The following is a 23,027-nucleotide window of genomic DNA, read 5'->3' on the forward strand; positions in this document are numbered from 1 at the left end:
CCTTTCTTGTCAACCTAATATCTTGCCTGATCTATGTTCTCAATACACCACTCATAAAGTAGAACCTGTGCGAAGCAAAAATTTTGGGGGTAGCCACGACTGCAGTGAAATTGAGACACAAGTTTTGGTTAAATTTGGGAATAGTAATTGTATGAATATTGAATATTGTGCCATTCTGAGTGTTTTCTCTCAGATAACGAAGCTTCTCTAGTCTAATAATTTTGGATGGCACAGTGTTAACAAATAAATTTTTCCAAAATTAGAAACAGGGTTAATACTAGAATTATAACAAGGGGATTGGCTCTAGCCTGAAGCAGTTGTCTTTGTTAACAGTGCGGTGCACCATCATTCAATGCGTTTATAGCAGCCAGCAGATAGAGAAATACTAAGATTTGTGTGAGTAAGGAATTAATGAGACTTAAGAGAGACAAATGAGTAAGTAAGGTAGATAGGTAAAGGTATATATCAAATTAACGTGATTTTACATTGCCACAGCGGTAGAATAATTGGAGATTTAGTAAGATCCGATGTAGGTAAATATAACAAAAATTTAACATTAACAAAATCAACATAACTTTACGGGAGGATCCTGGTAGTTTGGCACTAATTTGCCCTCTGCTTCAGCAAGATGGGTGGGCCTGGATAGGATCATTCAGCTAGTGGGCCTTGCAAGGGTCAGGTGTGCTGTAGTAAGTCTCCTTCTCCATGGTCTGGGAACAGGACCCAAGACTTGTGGTGGTCATATAGTGTCCAGGATAACCCTGGCATTCCACATCTGAGTGTAATCAATGCTTGATTGATTACACTCAATCTTGCTGGAGAGTGGGTGGCTTTTGTGGTGGGTGGAGTTCTCTGGCACTAAACAAAAAACTACTTAAGCATGAATCCTTCATCCTCAGTTTTTTGTGGGTTCCGATCAAGTAATGATTCCATTGATGCACCTTTCGATAACAGAAGTAAGAAACAAATGGTGTGATACCAGTATAAATGTATCAGTTTTTCTGATCAAATGTGCAACAGGTCAAAAACCAATAGGAAAAATGTCACCCTTCTTCATCCAAAAGGGTTTAGAATGACTGGCAGGTTCTCCCAAAACTGTCAAGAAACTAATGTTCAGGCAATTTCCTCTTAGGAACATCATGTCAACAACATTCAAGCAAAATGAGTGGGTGGAATACCAATAACAGTTACATCCATTCAATCATTACTTCCTATGGAGGAGTGATCTCAGAATGGGATCTCCTGATGTGGAGGTATGTTCATAGCTGAAAGATCGGGGTGGAGGGGTGGTATGAGGTATCCTGATCCATAGGGATGATTACCTGGTTCCAACCAAAAAGATCATCCATAATTTTCATACTCCTAAGCTTCCAACATCAGTTAAAGCAGGGTATTTCAATTGTCCTGTTAGACTGTACATCCCTAATCGACTAAAATTCTTCCAATGCAATAAATATGTCCAAAAGGCCTGTTGTGGCTCTGCCACCTTGCCCGGTGTGCTAGTAAAGAGCATGGTAAGCAGTCTTGCTCTGCAAAGAAAACTAAATGTGTAAACTGTCAGAGAGATAATCCAGCATACTCTCATGCAAGTCAGAAGTGGAAAGATGAAAAAGAAATACAAAAGATTAAAACAGAACAAAATATATCAAGATGCAAAAAGGAAATTAGCCACTACCATACCTATTCTGAGATCCTCTTTTATGGTGGGAGGGTAGCAGTTAAGAATGTGTTAATAGCTATTCAAACTTGGATATCTATTCTGCCATTTGATAATTTTGCCATACCTGAACTTACGATTGTGAATGTTTCTCTGTTAAGTGCATCAATTGCACAATGTAAGGGCTCACTCTGAAAAATGGTTCCATTCAAGAACCCACTTGTGAAAAAAATTATTACCGGATTATAGTTATTAGACATTTCCACATAAAAAAATAGATGCTTCAGTATCCAGTGATAGTGACACATCTGATGATATACTGAATATTTTTCCAGAAAGAAAGATGTACACTTGCCATCCATACTTTTCAAAATCTAATGATAAATAAAACCAACAAGGGTTAGTCCCCAACCTCCTGGAAATCAAACATGTTTATGAAGCCTAAACAATAAGAAAATTTTTACATTGGAACTGTCATGGGTTTTGCCCGAATATCGATGATATCAAGCACCTACTACAGAAACACAAAGCTTTGTTTCTGTCTGCAAGAAACATATTTAAAACCCATCGAGATTCCTACCTTCAGGAATGTCACCCTTGTATGCAATTGCAGAACTTTAGATGGTTCTGCCATTTGATAATTTTGCCATACCTGAACTTACGATTGTGAATGTTTCTCTGTTAAGTGCATCAATTGCACAATGTAAGGTCTCACTATGAAAAATGATTCCGTTCCCACTTGTGAAAAAACATTATTACCGGATTATAGTTATTAGACATTCCCACATAAAAGAATAGATTGCTTCAGTATCCAGTGGTAGTGACACATCTGATGACATACTGGATATTTTTCTAGAAAGAAAGATGGACACTTGCCATCCATACTTTTCAAAATCTAATGAGAAATATAAAACCAACAAGGGTAAGTTCCCAACCTCCTGGAAATCAAACATGTTTATGAAGCCTAAACAATAAGAAAATTTTTACATTGGAACTGTCATGGGTTTTGCCCGAATATCGATGATATCAAGCACCTACTCCAGAAACAGGAGTAGGTGCTTGTTTCTGTAGGCTTTGTTTCTGTCTGCAAGAAGCATATTTAAAACCCATTGAGATTCCTACCTTCAGGAATGCCACCCTTGTATGCAATTTCAGAACTTGAGATGATTCTGCTCATGGAGAGTAGCCACACTAGTTTCCATCATGTCCAACTTAATACTTCTCTGTGGAGTTTCTTATCACAGTATGCTCAATATATTTCCTGCCAGGTTCTGAATTAAATGAAACGGAATTGGATAATATCATATTTCAACTGTCTGAACCCATACTCCTAATGGGTGACTTTAATGGACATAACACTGTGGGGTAGTGCCAATACAAATTGATAAGATCATATCATTGAGTGAATGTTTCATAACCATCGACCTCTATTAATAACAGAGTAATAAAACTTCTTCCATATACCTACTCACTCTTATTCTGCAGTCAATCTTACACTCTACTCCCCTGTTCTCATGGGATGTTGAAGAAAATGGATATGGGAGTGATTATTTTCCCATTATTTATTACTGTGTCCCCTATACAGATGCCAACATGGAAAATGGACCATGCTGACTGGAATACATTTTCCCACCTTGCAATATTTGATAGCAGTGAAGTATGCAACAGATTTTATTGTCCACCCAGCAACTGCAGCAATTCTGAAAACATCATCCTGATTTCCACTTTGTCCAAAGACTTGGTGAAACCAAGAGTGGCAAGTAGCCTAAAAAGATCAAGATAGAGTATGGGGTATGTTTTGTAGATACCATACCACAACAAATTTAAACATGTTGGGAGCCAAAGCACGTTATGTGAGACGTCAGAGTCCAAAAAAATCCTGGATCCAATTTACATCATCAATTAATCAAAACAGCCAGTGCAAAAATTATCCGTAATAATTTCTGGAAGATGAAAGGTAGATACAGAACACACCATTTGTCTATCTACAGACGTAATAGATGTATTATTGCTGATCAAAAGCTATTGCAGACACTTTGGGAGAAAACTTTACCAGCATCTCATCAACAGTTTCATATTGATATCATCAAGTATACTTTAAGATGAACAGTTGAAAAATCTTAGGATTGTAACAAGTACCTGTATTTAAGTTTCATAGATCTGGAAAAGGCATGTGACAAGGTGCCAAGAGGAAAGCTCTTCAAAACACTGCAGTTATATGGTGTAAATGGGACGTTATATCGAGCAATACTGTTTGAATTGTAAGTCAGCAGTTAGAATTGGAAGAAGTACAGGAGGATGGTTTGTTATATCATGTGTACAACCAGGGTGCACATTGTCTCCACTCTTATTCATTATCTATATGGATCACATTATGAAGGAAAGTTGTGATGATTATCTAGACTTTTGACTAATAAAAATCTATTATAAAGATAAATACATTGGGTTTATTTGGCATAACAATATAAAAATGAAAATTGACTGGTACTGCAACAGGTATTTGTATCTTCTTCAGGATTAGGAAGAAAAAAATATGATAAAAAGGCTAATATGAACTATAACATTATTAAGATACGGAATATGTAGGAACTGTTACCGTATAAGAGGACAACTTCACTGCACGTAACATAAAGGAATCTACTATGGTCATCTGTTTGAAAGAGTGTTTCTCAACCCTCTTTCATGTGTACCCCATTTTTTAATATTAGTTTTTGTGTCCCCACTACTACCTTCCCCCTTGCAATTGTTGTGTTGAGACACTGACAAAACCCATAAGTTAGCAAAGAAAAAAAAACTAGGAATTAATTAAAATTTTTAAATATTCATACAAATTTAAATACATCATCAAATCTTTCAAAAATAGTATAGAAATTAAAAGACATTTGGAAACACTTCGTAAGGAGTATGTTAACAAACCTTGAGAGGTCTTCTTTGCTGCCAAACTGAAATATTTTGAAAAGCCAAAATTTAGCATTAAAAAAAGGCTTTGTCTATAAATGAAAAAAACTTGACTAGTTTCTTACAAAGTTGCATATAAAATAGCTAGGTGGAAAAAGCCCCACACTATTGCAGAAGACCTAATTCTGCCAGCTGTGATTGATATTGTGGAAACTATGTTTGGAGAAAGTTTTACTAAACAACTACATTGCATACCTCTATCAAATGATACTGTTGCTCAGCAAATTGATAATATATGTGAAGATATGCAACAACTTTTGTCGAAGCTTTGTGACCAATTATTCTCAATTCAGCTTGACAAGGCAATGGATAGCAACAAGGATTGTCATTTAATTGCTAATGTTTGATTTTGCAATGGATTATCGGCAATTGAAGAGTTATTGTTTTGCAAACCAGTAGAAAGAAGAGCCACAGCACATGAATTATTCAAAATATTGGATGATTTTATATGCAAGGCAAACATGCAGTGGAAAAATTGTGTAGGAATTTGCACTGATGGTGCTCAAGTTATGTTCTAGAGGGGTTAAATGTTTACAAGCCCTTGTGAGGGAAAAATCCCCACAGTGTATTTGGACAGATTGCATGATTCATAGAGAAGCTCTTGCTGCAAAGGAAAATGAGTCCTGGTCTAAACATTGTGTTGACAACAGTCAACACAATGTCTAGACCAGTTATTTAAAAATGAGACCCTTAAAATCAAGACTGTTTTCTGAACTTTGCAAAGACATGGTTGGAGCGGAACATTCAGCATTACTATTTTACTGCGAGACAAGATTGTTATCACAGCGGAAATGTTTACGTGTTTGCAAATTAAGAGATGAAATAGCAAACTTCTTGGAAGAGGAAAATCATGAAGAAGCAGAGAAGTTTAGAGACCACCTATTTGTGATGAAATTGAGCAACTTGGTACATTAAACCTGGAATGGCAAGGAAAAAATATGCATATCTTAGAAATGAGTGACAGAGTTAATGCTTTTTGTAAAAAAAAACTAGAATTATGGAACAAAGATAAACCAACAAAAATCAGAAATGTGTGCAGATGTGGATGAATTTATCAAAACCTATAAGGCAGAAGAGCAACACATCAAAGTTTTATTTGCAACTATTGAAAATCATTTAACAATATTGACAAAGAATTTTAGAAACTATTTTATAACCGATGAGAACATAATGGCAATGTACGGGTGGGTTTTCTCCCATTTCAAATTATCCCTGAAGGTTTCTCAATTGAAGAAGAGAAACAATTTATAGACTTCGCATCAAGTAGCAAAATCAAAAGACAATTTGCATCTAAATCGCTGTTTGAATTTTGGGCCATTGTTGATAATGAATATTCTGCACTCAAGTCAGGATCTTTTTGTACACTTCAGCCATTTCCAACATCTTATCTTTGTGAAATAGGGTTTTCTGCAGTGGCTGCCTTAAAAAGAAAATATAGATCTCAGTTAAATATAGAAAGAGAACTAAGAGTGTCAATTTCCAATGTATCACCATCATATGAAAAGCTTTGATTTGCAACCCAGGCCCAAGGAAGCCATTAAGTTTTAGATTCATTGTTATTGTTTAGTTTTAATTAGTTGCTCAGTATATTTTGCAAAAATAATATGTTCCCATAGCATGACTAGTTTATTCAGTACATTGGATTTTATACATTTTATTATTTTATGTTTTTGTGTCATTAAATGCTTTTGTTTCAGCAAAGTAGTTTTTCAGTTTCCTTTGATTTCCACTTTCTTTGCCCCCCCACCCCCCACCTTCAGTATTTCACACGCCCCATGAGTTGAGAATCACTGGCTTAAAAGGTACACTTAATCGGAATCAATGATTGATCCTGTATGATATTTGGAAATCACTCATTAGATTTTTCTGCACATCTGACTTTTTAACTTTTCAGACAACTGTCTTGCATACCACAACTGGCTCAAATCAAGAACCCCATCCTCATTCAATGCCTATACTGAAGCCCCGAAACAAATGCAAGAAAATTATCAGTACTTCCAAAATGAAATTTGAATGGACCAAAAGCAGGAATCTTGCAGACTGTCCAAACGTCAGCCGTACCTTTTAGTCTCTTGCCAAGGGAATTGGCCGTAACTTTTGCCCTACACTATGCCGTACCTGGATGGCACAATCATCCATAGAAAAAGCTAATCTCCTGGCATCACACTTTGCCTCCAATGCACACATAACTGATAATGGCAAATGCCATCCAGTCATTCCAACTACCCAACATACAATGCCCCTGTATCCTTTTGCCAAAAAATCTGTTGTCTAAATTAGACACAAAAAAAGTCTCCTGGCTGTGACGGCATTCCCCAATTATCCTGAAGGTCTGTGCATCGGAATTGACTCCCTATGTCACCTGTACACACTCTCTTACTCCATTGGTGTATATATACAGGGTGTTCGGGATAAATTTGACATATTTATAATTAATTATATTTTTCCGTAAGTTACATGTATTAACACACACTTCTCTTCATTTAAAAGTTTGGACCCTTCTTCATTCATATACAAGATGTCAGAAAGGATGGATAGCTGGAACCCGCCTGAATCATGGAAGAGAATAACTTGTATCATGATGATTCGTGCCCGCCATCAAAATAAGGATATTACGACTGCTGCCCAATGCTCCCTGAATACAGTAAAAACAATCAGGCATGAACTAGAGACTTGCAATGGTGACTACGAGGATGTAGCAAGAAGAAAGATCCCTAGCAGACGATCTGATTGCGTTCGTACAGCAGAATTCCTCGCAAATCTGCAGGAACAGGTGTTGAAGAACCCTGGCATTGGAATTCGGGCTTTGTTCGTGGAGTTGCTAACTGTAGTCAAGCCCTGGATAACAAGGGTAGCCAATGGTAGGCCGTATGTATTGCAGCAGGATTCGGCCCCTTGCCACACCTCTGGGAAAAGTCAAAAATGGTTGTCTGAAAATTTCTACGACTTCACCAGTCCAAATGTTTGGCCTCCAAACTCCCCAGACCTTAACCCCATGGATTATTTTGTATGGGGCGCAGTTGAAAAAGACACCAATCGCACTTCCAGTAATACAAAAGCCCAGTTAATGGATAAAATTAAAACAGTTTTTGCGGCCCTTCCCAGGGAGACTGTAGCATCAGCTTGTTCGAGGTTCCGAAGCAGAATTGAAGCTGTGATCGATGCTAATGGTGGTTATTTTGAGTAAATCTTGTTGATAGTATTGTAATTAACTCTGCCTGTAATGTTTTTTTGTCAATTCATTAAATTTAATAGATACAAAGAAGATTTTCTTTTTCCTTACGAAACTGTCAAATTTATCCCGAACACCCTGTATATATATATATATATATATATATATATATATATATATATATATATATATATATATATCCCAAAACCTGGAAACTGGCCTATATTCAACCCATTCCTAAAAAGGGTGACAAATCACTGCCATCTATAACCCTATCTCACTTACTTCAATCCTATCTAAAGTAATGGAGAAAATCATAAACTCTCAACTTCTAATCTACCTTGAAGGTACCCAGCTATTAAGCAACTGCCAGTACGAATTCCGTCAAAGCCGTTCAACAGGAGATCTACTCTCATACATCACCCATCACTGGACAAATGCCATGGAGAAATTCGGTGAATCTCAAATAGTTGCACTTGATATCTCCAAAACCTTTGACTGAGTCTGGCACAAAGGCTTAATAAGCAAACTCCTGTCATTTGGACTGCCTCAGGGCTTCTGCAGATGGATTGCCAGCTTCCTGTCTGGATGCACACTATGTGTGATGGTAGATGGCTCCCTATCCTCTCACCATCCAACTAATGCTTGGGGTCCCACAAGGTTCAGTTCTCTCACCGACCCTCTTCCTTCTATATATCAATGACCCTACTTCAGTTGACCTCTAACCCAATACACAGTTTTGCAGATGACAGCACATTACATTCCTCCCTTTCATTTGACAAACCCTACTCTGCACAACTCACCTCAACCCACAGAACATCAATCACCACTGCCCTTAATTCTGACCTTCAAGACATCCACCAATGGGGCCCAGATAACCTCGTCAACTTCAACACCAGTAAAACCCAGTTCTGTCTTATTTCTCACAAAAAAGAACCATTTTCCCCCAGCATTGTTTTCAATAACACTCAAATTCTCAGACAAGATGAAATTTCTCTGCTTGGAATTACCTTGACATCAAGCCTCTCCTGGCATAAACACATCACAACCATTGCATCCTCAGCTTCCAAAAAACTAGGTTTTCTCTTTCACTCAAGACGCTAAACCTCCAAACAGCTGTTAACACTATACAAGTCACAAATCTGCCCAGGTATTGAATACTGCTCTCACATGTGGGTGGGGCTCCTAAAAGCTCTCTCAAAATGCTTGACTCAATACAGAGGAGAGCAATTAGACTAATAAATGACCCATCCCTCACCAACTCACTCCCCCCACTTTCACATAGACGCTTGGTCTCTGCAATCTGTATATTCTATAAATATTTCCATGGGAAATGTTCATCTGAAACAGCATCAATAATTCCCTCATCCTGTACTAAGCCCATTGGAACACATACAGCTGCCGTCCAACATCCTTTCACAGTACACCTCGAAACCCACAGAACAAGTTTCTTTTCATCCTCATTCATCCCTGCTACTGCAGTACTGTGGAACAGTCTTCCCCCAGACGTATTTCCCAAGGAATACAACATACAGGCGTTCAAATCAAATGTAAACAAGTTTCTCCTTTTGCAACCCACCACCCATATACGGTACTAACGTACTATTGGTTGACTAGCCAACCTCCTGTATTATGGGCCCAACATATAAAAATAAAAAAAAATTGCTGACCAATAGCTAATCGTTGCCACATTCCATGTGATTTTCACTTCAACTTATAACAGTTCCTACATTGTTCATGTTAGTTTTTTTTATTGTATTTTTGTTTGTTTGAAAAGGCCACAAGTATCTGTTGCAAAACTAATTGGTTGTCATTTTTATATTATTACAAAAAATTAAACCTGATATCACAATTGGTGATGTTATAGTTCTAAATAAATTCAGTACAGGTCTGCAAGATTCCTGGCTAAATTGAATTACTTTTGCAATATATTTGGTATGAAAACCAGCAATAAAAAGACAATGAAATGAAAATAGGCAGAAGCTAAAGGATCAAACCAAGAGTATAATTTCTTGTCATCTTTAATTTGGCAAATACCATCATGATGACTTAATAAAAAACTTTAAGCCACACCTGAGAAGGAAAAAAAAAAAAAAAACTGTGTGTGTGTGTGTGTGTGTGTAAGCATGTGCAGAATCAAAGGACACTGTTGCTTACTTAATTAGTTCAGGATGGATTTGAATTATACTTTGCTTTGGTGTTTTTTGTGATGAAGATAACAGATCTTGGCCATGTATATTTTCCCGGGGGTGGGGGATCCAGAAATGATAAAAGTAATCACTCACATTTTGTATCCTTAGTCTTAAAAGGAATTATATGTAATTATTGAATGTTTCATTAAATAAACAATGCTGGTATGTGGGGAACCAGCTGAATAAATTTATATGGAATGAGAGAGAAATTAGCAAAAAAAAAAAAATAAGGTAATCTGTATACGAGATGGTTTTCAAAGCAGTTTTAAGCTATGATCATTGAAGAATTTGTGAGCAGGGCTAAACAAAGATGGTATGGTCACTTATGTGAGAAGAAAGATTAGTAAAACAGGTGTTTGGTGCCAGGATGGCAGGAAAAAGATCCATAACACTAAGGTCTAGGCGGATTGATTTAGTCAGTGCCTTAAAACAGTGAAAGATATGACAGTATTGGAGTTCTGACAAGTGGACTAATTTGGAGGAAAATTGTCGATAGGAGATTAATATTCTAATAATAATAATTAATTTCATCACAATGTTGTTATAGTTGCTTGTACTTCACTTGAAGGTGCATATCAGGAAATTAATGATAAAGCTTTTACCAATAGACATCCCCTCTTTTGCTACTTTTAAGCTGCGATTATTCCAATACGTTCCTTATTAATGCAGTGTTAGCATTTCTCGTGTCTCTTTTCTATTCTTTCTGTTCTCTCTCTATCTATCGATCTATCCATCCATCCATCTATACACACATACATACAGTCATCCCTCGAATAGTGTGCCTAACGTGTTCTTTAAGACAGGTGCATTAATTGGAAACGCACTAATCGAATATAATAACCTGTGGGAAAACATATAATTCATTCCTCAGATTTCTTTTTTGACCCTTAATGTATTTTATAAAATAATTAGGGTTAGGGTATGTCTCAGGGCCTAGTTAAAGGAAAACCACGAAGCTGAAAGACAATAAAACATATTCAGAATATAAATTTATTATTCTGCTTCTTAACAAAGAATTGAGCCAACGTAATTTAGCAGGCATTCTGTTTCTTTTTTTCATACAACTGACGGTATGGCCCTATTGCGTCTTCTGCAAATTTTACTGGTTCTCTCTTCATCAGGGTCAGTTTCTAACCATTGCTGCTTAAAAAACTTCGGTTGTACGAAAACTGTTTTCAAATTGTTTCTGTGAAACCTCTTTGGCCTTGTCAGTGATTAAATTTTCTTCATATTCTTCAGGATCTTCCTGCTGTGTATCTAAATTTAGCATGTCGGAATCACTCAACTTCTCAGAATGAGATTTAATTAACTTAGATTCATTTGAAAAGCCTCTAAAATCATTTGCACAATGTGGAAGAATGTGCTTCCAAACTGCTCGCATATTGCTAGCAGTAATTTCATTCGACTTTGCGACTTTATAACCAGGCTGAGATTTCTCTGATTTGGCTAGAAAAGTCTTGGAAGGCATTCACTTACAAAAAAAAAGGCCAGTTTCATCGACATTAAATATTTGTTGATCACAATAGTCTCCTTCTACAATTTTCTTCAAAATCTCTATATATCTCCTTATCTGCACTTGTAGCTTCTCCTGTGATTAGAACATTATGTAGGCTCTCTTTTTGAAACACTCAAATCACCCAGCACTAACGTGGAATTCTTCTTCTTTTCCATCATTGATAACCCTTTCTTTCCAGGTTACAAAGAGACAATGCTTTTGATTTAATAAGGCCGGTGTTTAGCGGGACCCGTTTTTGGTTACAATCTTTGATCTATGTAAAAAGGAAGTCTCTCTAATTCAGTCATGATAATACTTGGTTTTCGAGTGCATGTATGATGAATTTGGTGTAGCATTCCCTTTCTCTTTGTATTCAGCAGTTGATTTGCCCATTTTTATGTTCTTGTCCTATCTTTGCTCTGGACTCGTCTTGTTCATTTTTTTTATTATTTCAAGTTTTTCTTCCACTAAGATTACTTTTCAAATCATTTTCACACTTCTATTTTTTGCTCACTAATTCTTTTACTCATGATTAAAGGTTAGGAAAATAATTTAAAATAAAAAAGTAAGGAAAACAAATGCACAAGATATCATCAGCAAAATGCTATGTAAAGCAGACGAAATAAATTTTGCCGGTAAATTTGGAACATAGTGTAGTATGCCATTAAAAACTAACTTTGTAAAATGTTTTAAATCGGTAACTAAATTATTTCATTCTGGTGAATGATTTTTTAAAATAGTTAGCCATAAAAAATGTATAGATCAAAAATTTTTAAAATCTGTAACATTTATTTTTAAGATGTATATAAGTGTACTAATCGAATTTTAGAGGCACTGATTGAATTTGGGTATTGAAAATGCACTAATCGGCAGGGGGGGGGGTCAATATAGGGATTGCTGTACTTTCGAACAAGATGCAAGTGAGTGTAACGTAAAGCATGCATAGTGGCAAACAGCACTTTCAGCGGTTCAACACGCCAATTGTGAACGCTACTTAATAATAAAAACGAAAGTACATGATGTGTTTGCTTGCTGTGAACAAGTTTATGATGAAAAGAAAAAAAGGAATAAGCAAAGCACATTGGACATTTTCATTAAAAAAAACAAAGGTTACACCAGAAGAGCCACAGCTTGATCATTCACACAGTGAAGATAATGAAGATGTGATTGTGGAGGAAGATTTGGGTGATTATTCTCCTATTTTATAGTGGCAGTAATGCACAGTACAGTTTTATAATAAGGTTTAAAAATTAAAATGACAGTATACTTATTACAGTTAAGTCCATAACCCCTATAACTGTTGATTCACTATAGCAAACTAAAGGACCACTAATAATTAACCATAATGAATTTCTTTTACCATAGCATCATACCTATAATGCTCAGATAGAAACTTTCGAATAGTTTATTATAACAGTGTTTGCTATAATGAGAATCAACTATATACCTTAATGTGTGGTGGAACAAATATATGAAACATCTTTGTTAACTATGCAGGAAAGGGAGATATAGTCATCTTGTCAGAATAATGCTTCATACTGTATTTTTTAAGCATCATGATATTAGACTTCGTCCATAGGTTAGCTGTTAAGTTTAGAATATAAATTATGTGAATTACTGATTATCCTTTATAATTCATATTATTTATTCGGCACATTTTATTCCAATGTTTAGGAAGAAAGTGCATCAAAGTTTGGTCTTGATGAAATGACGTTTAAAGATATTTTTTCTGGACCTCTTCCATCCTTTTTTGTTTCTTCAAAGAAAAAGAAAAAAGTACCTGTTGTTCTTATTGAATCTTTGAAATCGCCAGTTTTAGGACAAAGCCCAAAGAAAAAAGATAGAGCAGTTAAGAAGATAGAAAAAGAGAAATTAAAGGAAAATAAAAGCGATTCAAGTAAGTTTCCAAAACTGTCTCTGTATTTGCTATTTGCTGTTTTTTAATGTTGAAGCATGCAAAACAATCTGCCAGATTTTTGCCATTTATATTAATGAGTTTCAAAATGTATTTTCAGAAAGTTAAATGTTTTGCTTAAAAGTTTGTTACATTAATTACTTGCACCACTAATAAATAGTCAAACTCAGTACTTATTGTCTGTCACTATTTGCTGACATTGCAAAGATTGGTGGGCTAATCGCAGAATGATTTGAATAGGCTGGTATAGTGGGCATGGGAAAATGGATGTCAGTTCAATGTTAGTAAATGTAAAGTCATGCACTTTGTGCTTAGGTATCCAATGTGGTATTATATTGGTGGGATTATGCTAGAAGAAACTGATCAGGCTAGGGATCTTCGAATGTTAGTAAGTTCAGGGGCTATTTAGCAAAGATTGCAATGCTCAAACGAATGTTTACATGTAAAGATAAGGAAGTCATTTTGCCTCCTTACAAGACCCCACCTGGACTATTGTGCACAGGTCTAGTTTCTGTTGTGATTCTGATATATTGGAGAGAGAGAGAGAGGGTACAAAGGAGAGTGTTAAAATGATATCAGGATTGTGGAATACTGGTTATGAAGACAGATTGAGAATTTGTAGGCTGCAGACACTAACAAACAGGAAAAACAGGGGTGATATAACTGAGACTTACAACTGAAAGGGGTCATACAGGATTTCAGTTGATGGAATTTTTCAATTTATGGAAGGTGGGGAAAGGACAAGAGGGCATCTTTGAAAGCTGAGAATGAATGCTGCTAAGAAGGGGGTGAGATCTAGATTATTCTCTCATAGAGTGGTGCGTGATTGGAATGGATTGCCATCCGATATTGTGTGTGTGCAAGTGGTGTGAATGAATTCAAGAATAAGTATGATAGCTGGTGCTTGTAGTATGTGGCCTCCCTTGATGATTCCAGGACTCCCTGGACGTCTCTCTTAATAATAATTGCAAAAAAAAGGGAGAGAACCTCACAATATAGCAGAGGAACTGATTCTGCCAACTGCAAAAGTGATGCCATCAGCTATGGTGAGAGAAAAAGCACCAAATAATTTAAATATGATTTCATTGTCAAACAACAAAATCAATCTCCGAATTCAAGGAATGGCACAAAATATGAAAAAAACAACAACCGATTATCAGATACATAATAGTCAGTATTATTGTTTTCTTCGATCAAATGAAAATGAAAATGTAGATTTTGCAAACTGCATAATTTAAGATAAAATTAGTCAACTCCAATCCATTTCACATGGGGTCTGCTGTATTTCAAATTAAAAGAGGGATCCTCCACTTTCAAACTGCTGTTCTAAACTAATTTTCTGAGAGAAAGTTGACCAAAAAATATCTAGGTTTTTTTTTTTTTTTTTTTGTTATTATGTCTCAATGACATTTGTTCAATTGAAAAAAAAATCCTATCAGAAAATTTTGTTTTCTCATCATCATTATCAAATTCCTGCCATGTACCCTCAAGGGGTGTACAGGATATGATAGTACTACATGAAAAAAAATTAAATCATTACTAACTTCCTATTTACAATTTTCCTCCAAATCAGTCTGTTACTTGTCAAGACTCCAACATTATCAGATCTTATATTTCTATCGTCTAAGGCACTTTGTACCGTATCAATCCATCTACATCTTGGTCTCCCTCTGAGTCGTTTTCCTGCCAACCTGGCAGAGAACACTTGTTTTGTTAATCTTTCTTCGCCCATTCTGTTTATTCATAATCACTGAGATTAGCTCTGCTAATGCATTCCTGGATGCTGACAATGTCAAGTTCTTTCCTAATATCCTCTTTTTTAATATGATACTACCGTTCATGCCATCTGTTCAGACCTCTAATCTTTCTCAGGACTCTCATATCTGCGGTCTCTAGTCTTTGATCACGTGTTTTACTTCTGTGTCAGCTCTCAGATCCATAAGTTAAAACTGGTTTGAACACTGTCTTGTATACAGCTAATTTAGTGTTCCGACAAATTTCTCTCTTATTCCATATGAATTTATTCAATTGACTTCCTACCATATCAGCTTTGTTGATTCTGTTGTCTATTTCTATATTTATTTTACCATCTTCACTAAAAATTGTGCCTAAGTAGCTGAAATGTTTTACTTGTTCTATAGGTTCTACATTCACAATGCAGTTGATATTTTCAATGTTTCTTCTGCCTATTTTCATTGACTTTGTCTTGTTATTGCTGACCTTCATATCATATCTATTACAACAGTTATTCAATTTAGTCAGAGAATCTTGCAGACTTGTAGCAGATTTATTTAGAAGTATAACATCATCCGCATAAAGCAAAGAGCTGACATAAACATCTCCAATTTTGATATCATGTTTAATACCACTTTCCTTCATAATGTGATCTATATAGATAATGAATAACAGAGGGGATAATGTACATCCTTGTCTCACACTAGATTTAACATCAAACCATCTTCCTGTACTTCCTTCAATTCTAACTGCTGACTTACAACTCAAATAAAGCTAAGTATTGCTTGATATAATGCCCCATTGACACCATATAACTGCAGCGTATTGAATAGCTTCTCTCTTAGCACCTTGTCATATGCCTTTTCTAAATCAACAAAACTTAAATACAGGTCTTTGTTATATTCCAATGCTTTCTCGACTATTTGTCGTAAAGTGAAGATCTGATCCTGACAGCCTCTATTTGGCTTGAATCCACCTTGTTCTTCACCAAGCTTTTCTTCCACAATTCTTCTCAACCGTTTCTCAAGTATATTGCATAGATCTTGCCAGGAACATTAGTAGGAGGGAAATACCTCTGTGCTGCTTCTTGGAGATAAGAAGTAGCATGAAAATCATGTATAATCCTTAGAGCAGGATTGCTAGCCTGTCTTGATAGCCAGATGGCCAATAGCCCATCTGGCTATTGGCCATAGCACCAGTTTTTAAATTTTCAAATGTTTTGGGCGATGCTACTATCAAAATATAAAATCTCAAAAACATATCTAATGCTATATTGGTGAAACATGTGATATTTTCCTTAAATAGTAATTTCAGCAAGTTTTCTTATACTTCAATTTTCAAAGATCAAATTGTTTCTTTATGTATTTTCTTTTCTTTATTCTATATTGCAGATAAAAAAATTCAGAGTAAACTTGTTAATAAGAAAGATCCAGCAGATAAACCAAAAACTCTGAAAGAGCGAATAGCACTTAAAGAAAAACAAAGACAAATTGAAGAAGAAGAAAAGGAGAAACAAAAACAGGAATTAAAAAAACGACTTGAAGAGGAAAAGCTGAAGCGACAGGAGGAAAGGAAAAAGGTGTGTTATTATGTATATACTCATGCCACATTCCCTTCATTTAATACTTAACCTTAAGCTTTTTTCTAGAATAACTATAATGTTAATTAGCTTAACTGCTTTATAGAAAATAAAATATTTGTAGGATTTTCAGTGTGTCATGAGCATGTCATAAATCATATCACATATGATTTATGTGATACAGTTCGGATGTGATATGCAGTTGTAAAGTAGCACAGTCTAATTATAGCTAGTCTTAACGTGGTTTTATAATGTTCATTCTGTCCATAGATGAAAAAAATTAGACGGAACTATGCTTGTAATATTTATTTATTCATTTCATAAAACTCGTTATACCTTTGATGAAATACTACATTTTTATTCCCTCGCATTTGTTACTTCAGTAAACAAACATATAATGTAAAGAGAAAAAGTGCCAAACAACCAGGGGGTGACATGCTGTCATTTGTTTCAGCTTTGTGTTACGCCCAAAATTTCCACGAGATATTATGAGATATTATCTGCTGGTGTTCCCTGATCGGTAAAACCAATAGAAATATAGATTTCAAGTGTTATCTTATTGCCCATTTCAGAAGCCGTGGAAAAACTTGCGATAAAAATGCAGTTTTATCACAACTTTCTCGTGACAAACAGGTTTGTCATATACGTTATTCTATCATATTTAATCTGCATAGCCTATGCCATTTATTAATTCAGCAAGAAATTTTCGTTTAGTATCGATAAAATGAAGAAATGTATGTTCTGACTGATGTTTATCAATAGTATAAGCATAGTGCTTTGTTTATAAAAGTTTATGATATGACCACACATGGACAGAACCAGTAAAAATATTCAAATATATAAGCACATCTCCATTCCTGCTCTATAATATATTAAAATAAAACATTTTTTTAATTTTTTTGAAATTATTAGAACATAAAAGGATGAAAAGCAACAAAGTTTGACAAATTTTTTTCAATAAGAAACCAGAATTGGAATCTTGGATGGTACAAAACAGTCACAAGCACAACCACTCCAACTTGAAGAAAGCAGCACGTCAATTGTTGAATTAAAAAACGATAACAACTCCAAAATTGAAAATAATGTTCCTGAATGCTGTGCAACAATATAACAGTTTTAAAGAAAAATATGACTGACTGGTAATTTCTAACAAAAAGTTAGATTGCAATTATTGTGCAAAATATGACTTTATAAAAGAGAAAAGTGTTCATGTGTCAAAAGAATGGAAATGTTTTCAGATTGAGGCATCAAGGAAAAATAAAGAGATACAACAAGCTTCTCTAAGGGAAAAAATGAGAGAACATTTTACATCAAAAGTTCATAATATTTGTAAAAAGAACTTAAAACAATGTGAGCAGGATTCAATAACAAAAGTAATAGATACGATGAATGAAAAATATTTAAGTATTACTTGTAGAGTATTTAATACAGTTTACAGCCTGGCAAAAAGATGTAAACCATTTTCAGACATAGAAGATGAGATGGAAGTGCAAATTGAAAATGGATTAGATATGGGAATAGGATTACATTCTCATAAAACTGTTGTGAAAGTTGGTTGATTTCATTGCAAAGGAAATTAAAAAAGAAATATCTAATAAAATTATTGAAAATAATCTGAAAATATGTTTGATTATTGACATAGCTTCAACAATATCCTGCAAACCAGATATTATACTTTTTTAAAAGTTGAGGATTCAGTTACATCAACAATTTTCGTTGAACTAGTTGAATTGGAAAAACAAGCTGCAGAGACAATATGTTCTTCAGTTATGGAAAGTTTAAATAATGTTGGGCTTACTAAGAACTACCTAGAAAAAAAATTAATAGGATTTTGTTCCGATGGTGCCAGCTTTATGCTTAGGAGAAAATCTGGAGTGAGCACTAGGATTGCAAAAGAGTTTCCAAACATAATAATATGGTGCTGTTTAAACCATTGCCTCCATCTTGTTTTAGATGATTCGATAAAGGAAATAAAGCAAAATAAATCATTTAAAAATATTTAGTGATAAGATATATACTATTTTTCATCAATCCAATAAGAACCAAATTGAACTTTCCAAAATATCCAAACAACTTGGAATTGAAATTATAAAGATTGGTAGAGTTTTGGGAACAAGATGGGCTACCTGTAGTTTAAGGCCAAGCCAACCCTAGCTGTGTAGCGTGCTTATCCAGCGCTACATCACTATTTTTATTCAAATTAAAAGTACTTAGGTATGGCTGCCCATCTTGAAAATATATATTTTATAACTGATTTGGCATTGATGATTGATATTTTAAACGAAATTTCTCTTCTTTCAAATGCACTGCAAGCAAGAAATATAGACATAATAAAGGCTGAAAAACTCGTGGTAAGATCTCTTAAAGCATTTCAAATGCTTGGAAAGGAAAGGGGTCCATATGAAAAAAAAAAGTTGATGAATTAATTACTTCAGAAACCTTCAAAAATATAAAATTTGTAGAAAATCGTCAATTTTTCACGATTCCTTGGAAAAGACTTTGAGAAAACATTGTAACGAATTTGAAAAAAAGACTAATGGATTGTAAACATTTCAAAGCAAGTTGTAGCCGATTTCAAGATAGAAATAAATTACAATTTCTCAATTTTTTGGAGCCAGATTACTGGAATATTGAAGAAGTACTAGTTCCATGGAAAGCAGCTGAAGAACAATTGCTCATATTTAATGACATTTTTAATTACCAAATTGATATTAATGATTGTCGAGATTTCGTGGAAAACGTTTTAAAAAATTCCCAGAATTATGCAATTCCTGAAAGTGTTCAAAGAGCTAAAAATATTGTCAGAACAATTGCTGTAAATTCAGCAGAAGCAGAAAGGAGTTTTTCAAAGATGAACATAATATATTCAGAGAAGAGAAGTCTTCTAACTGTTTCTAATATATCAAACACAATGACTATTAGTCTAATCGGCCTACCTCTAAAGCAGTGCTTCCCAAACTTCTGGATCCCAAGGCCCCCCTTTGGAAAAATTTAAATATTTCACGGCCCCTCGAAAAATAATCATAATATAGACGTATATTATTATAATATTTATTGTATTTATATTCAGTACAAAACATACATGGTGAATATTGCAAAAATCAAATGCAAATATTACATTTTTAGCATCTTACATACACATTTGACATGGCACATTATCTCATATTTTTATATAGATAGATATATTTTTATTGTACATTTGCCGTACAAGCACATAAAACGTAAAACAATTAGTAATAAAGAATGAATTAAAAACATAAAAGTAGTTTAATAACAATTTAATGTGATAAATGTGTTTCAATACCACTACACAAAAAGTCAATATCAGGTGAAATATTTGAAACTACAATTCTTAGATTTCTGCTTTGAAGTGAAACTTATATGAATAAGCATATATTTTCTAATATTTATTAAGCGCCAAAATATGCAGGAAGCAAAATTTGCGAACCCCGCACCAATGTGATTTTTTTTCCATTAAAATATAAAAAATAATAAAAATTAAATACATTTCTTTTAAGACAAAAAAAAAATCAACTTAGTCTTAAAACATTTTAAATTTGTTTTCATTATTTCACCCCCTCCCCTCAACAAAACCTACGGCCCCCAAGGGGGACCGCGGCCCGCAGTTTGGGAAGCGCTGCTCTAAATAAATGGATCCTACTCCTACAGTGAAAAGATGGTTAAGGATAAATCACACAGCCGATGATGCTCGGATAAAAGCGAAGAAAATTGCAAGTGAGGACTCCAATCAAGAAGCAATATGGAAATATCTTAAATAACAGTTTTATTGTTTTTTGTCAGGTATTATTTAATATTTTTTCATTAATATTTTAAAACTCTTTCTTATAACATAATCTAGTTTTGTGTACTACCTCTTTTTTTTGTTCTTATTTAAGTATTAACTGTATGAAATAATAAACTACCTTTCGGTATATCGTTTTTTTTTTTTTTTAATACTTAAAACGGTCATTAGGGCAGCGAACCGGTTGGTAAATTATTTGAATCCCACCACTGGATAGCATGCTTCACAAATCCAGACTATTCTAACTCTTTTCGCTTCATATATTTCTTATGCTCTGCCTCTTTAGTCAAAGTAATATAAAGCATGGGTTCAATGATTCTAAAAAGAAAAAAAAAACACTAAGGAATATTATTGAAGTCAGCTCATAATTTTCAGAACCCAAAAAATTAAGAAATTTTCTAATCACGGCAAACTACAATTTGAAGGTCAAAAGCTCTCTCTGGTATTGTGTGCAAAGATTCATAAATCACTAGGGATGGTCTGACAGCCTTCTCTTGAATGCTCCCTGTACACAATATAGCCATCTCTTTAAATCTGAGGAATGTCAGAGCACATCGAGAGTAATAACTCTTGACCTCATGTTACATTATATCTGGTGGCTTTCTTAATTTTTGGATTCTGTAAAGCAATGGTCGGCAACCTTTTCTGATTCTCAGGCCACATTAAACTTTTATTTTTAAAGATTGGGCTGCAAGCATTTAATTAAGAGAAAATAACGTGTTAAAAATACTTAAGTTATCAATTTTCATTATACCAATCTTAAAAAACACAGAAATATTTAAAGAATGATATCAAAGTGATATAGTTTATGCATCAAATATGTATGTCTCCCTGCTTAATGTGACTTTTGTGATTGTTTTCCCTTAACCAAATTACCTATATCCACTTTATAACCTGAGGTGCCAATTCGAATCGAAGCATGCAAATATTCATCAGTCAGTCGAGAAGAAATTTGTTTTTTCTAAAACTCATGACAGAAATGCTTGTTCGCAAATGTATGTGCTTCCAAATGCGACTGTCATCTTCTTTGCTAAACTGATTAATTCATCATACTGAATACATCATTGAATAATTCAACATACAGACCACATGCCATGTAAGTATGGTCAACTTTTATGGGCCGCCGGTTGCCGACCCCTGCTGTAAAGGATAAACTGCCTCTACTGTCATTCTTTGGTGTTCTTATAAGCTGTCATGCAAAGCTTGTACAGCTTTGCGAGCTAACTTTCATCTTACATTTTTGCATCCCGACATGTCTATGCCTGAGAAACATGCTATTATTTCCATAGATGTTTTAACTGGGAAAAAACTATAGTCCTTCATAAGACAAGGTTCCATATGGAAATAAGATTGCAAAGCATTATTGCATATTTGAATCTGAACACCTGCTGTTTATGTTGTGGGAAATAATATTACTTAACATCACTTAGACCATGCAGCTCTTTCTGCACAGTCTGAGTGATGGATTCCAGAATGCTATATCTGCATTGTTAATTCTTCTGTCATTTAAATGCTATACTTACATCATTTATGCCATGCCAAGTGCATACAATATGTGGAGCAAATTCTTTGAATCAACAAAAGTTACATAACTAATCCATTTTGTATTATAATTTCATATGCCAGCTTGTATTTCAAAGAAAAAACAAATTCCTAGAATGATGCCCACAGTATAAATGGCAGTTGCATTAGATTGAAGAAATTTCAATAAATACTTGAATTGGGTTTAGTGCCAGTTTTGGATTCCCAAAACATGTTCATTTGTTATCATTATTGTAATCAGTTTCTTGATATGTGTCGTCAGGGATTGAGAAGTATTCTATGACAGGCAGCATCACATTATTAAGCTTAAATTATCACTCCTCTCCTATCAATCAACAGTTTTCTCTAGATTAATGTATTACTTGCCAGCACTCCATTATTGTTAACATGTAATATTTTGGTCTTCCTGAGTGACTTTTGTTTTGCTAACCTTTCCTCTCCCAAAGAAAGGTTAGCAAAACATGGATTGTTTTGCTAACCTTTAAGTGACCATACCATCTTAGATTAGCTCTGCTCACACATTCTTGAATGCCAGCAATATCAGGTTCCTTCCTAACATCATAATTTCTCATGATCCTTCTACTGATGCTATAAGTTTACTCTGCTAATCTTTCTCAGAACTCATAATATGATAACGATTAGTCTCTATTCTTTGATCAACTGCTTTATTTCTAACCCAACTCGTAGATCCATAAATTAAAACTGATTTTGAAATGAGTCTTGTATACAGCTAGTTTAGTGTTTTGGCTGATTTCTCTCTTATTCCATATAAATTTATTCAACTGGCTTTTCACTGTATGAGTGTTATTTATTCTGATGTCTATTTCCATATTTAATTATTGCCATCCTCCTCAGACTTAAAATATTCATCCTCTCTCTCTTCTTTTTTTGCTTCTTCTAATAACTCCCTCATACAGTACTTCTTACCTGTCAAGTCATCCTCTCTCTCTTCTTTTTTTGCTTCTTCTAATAACTCCCTCA

At 34.6% G+C, this 23,027-nt stretch overlaps 1 protein-coding gene across 2 annotated transcripts in view; it reads left to right on the forward strand.

The window, feature by feature from the left end:
* Positions 1 to 23,027, forward strand: part of Acf (ATP-dependent chromatin assembly factor large subunit) — a 383,051-nt gene that overhangs the window by 94,393 nt on the left and 265,631 nt on the right. For both annotated transcript variants that reach the window (XM_090399798.1, XM_090399799.1), the window contains 2 exons: positions 13,149 to 13,371; positions 16,515 to 16,702. In XM_090399798.1, the coding sequence (XP_090255924.1) occupies positions 13,149 to 13,371; positions 16,515 to 16,702 (411 nt within the window). The remainder of the gene's footprint in view (positions 1 to 13,148; positions 13,372 to 16,514; positions 16,703 to 23,027) is intronic.

Source organism: Typopeltis vanoorti, chromosome 10, assembly GCF_054136105.1.
Source record: "Typopeltis vanoorti isolate ZY-2024b chromosome 10, IOZ_Tvanoo_1.0, whole genome shotgun sequence".
Classification (NCBI taxonomy): domain Eukaryota; kingdom Metazoa; phylum Arthropoda; class Arachnida; order Uropygi; family Thelyphonidae; genus Typopeltis; species Typopeltis vanoorti.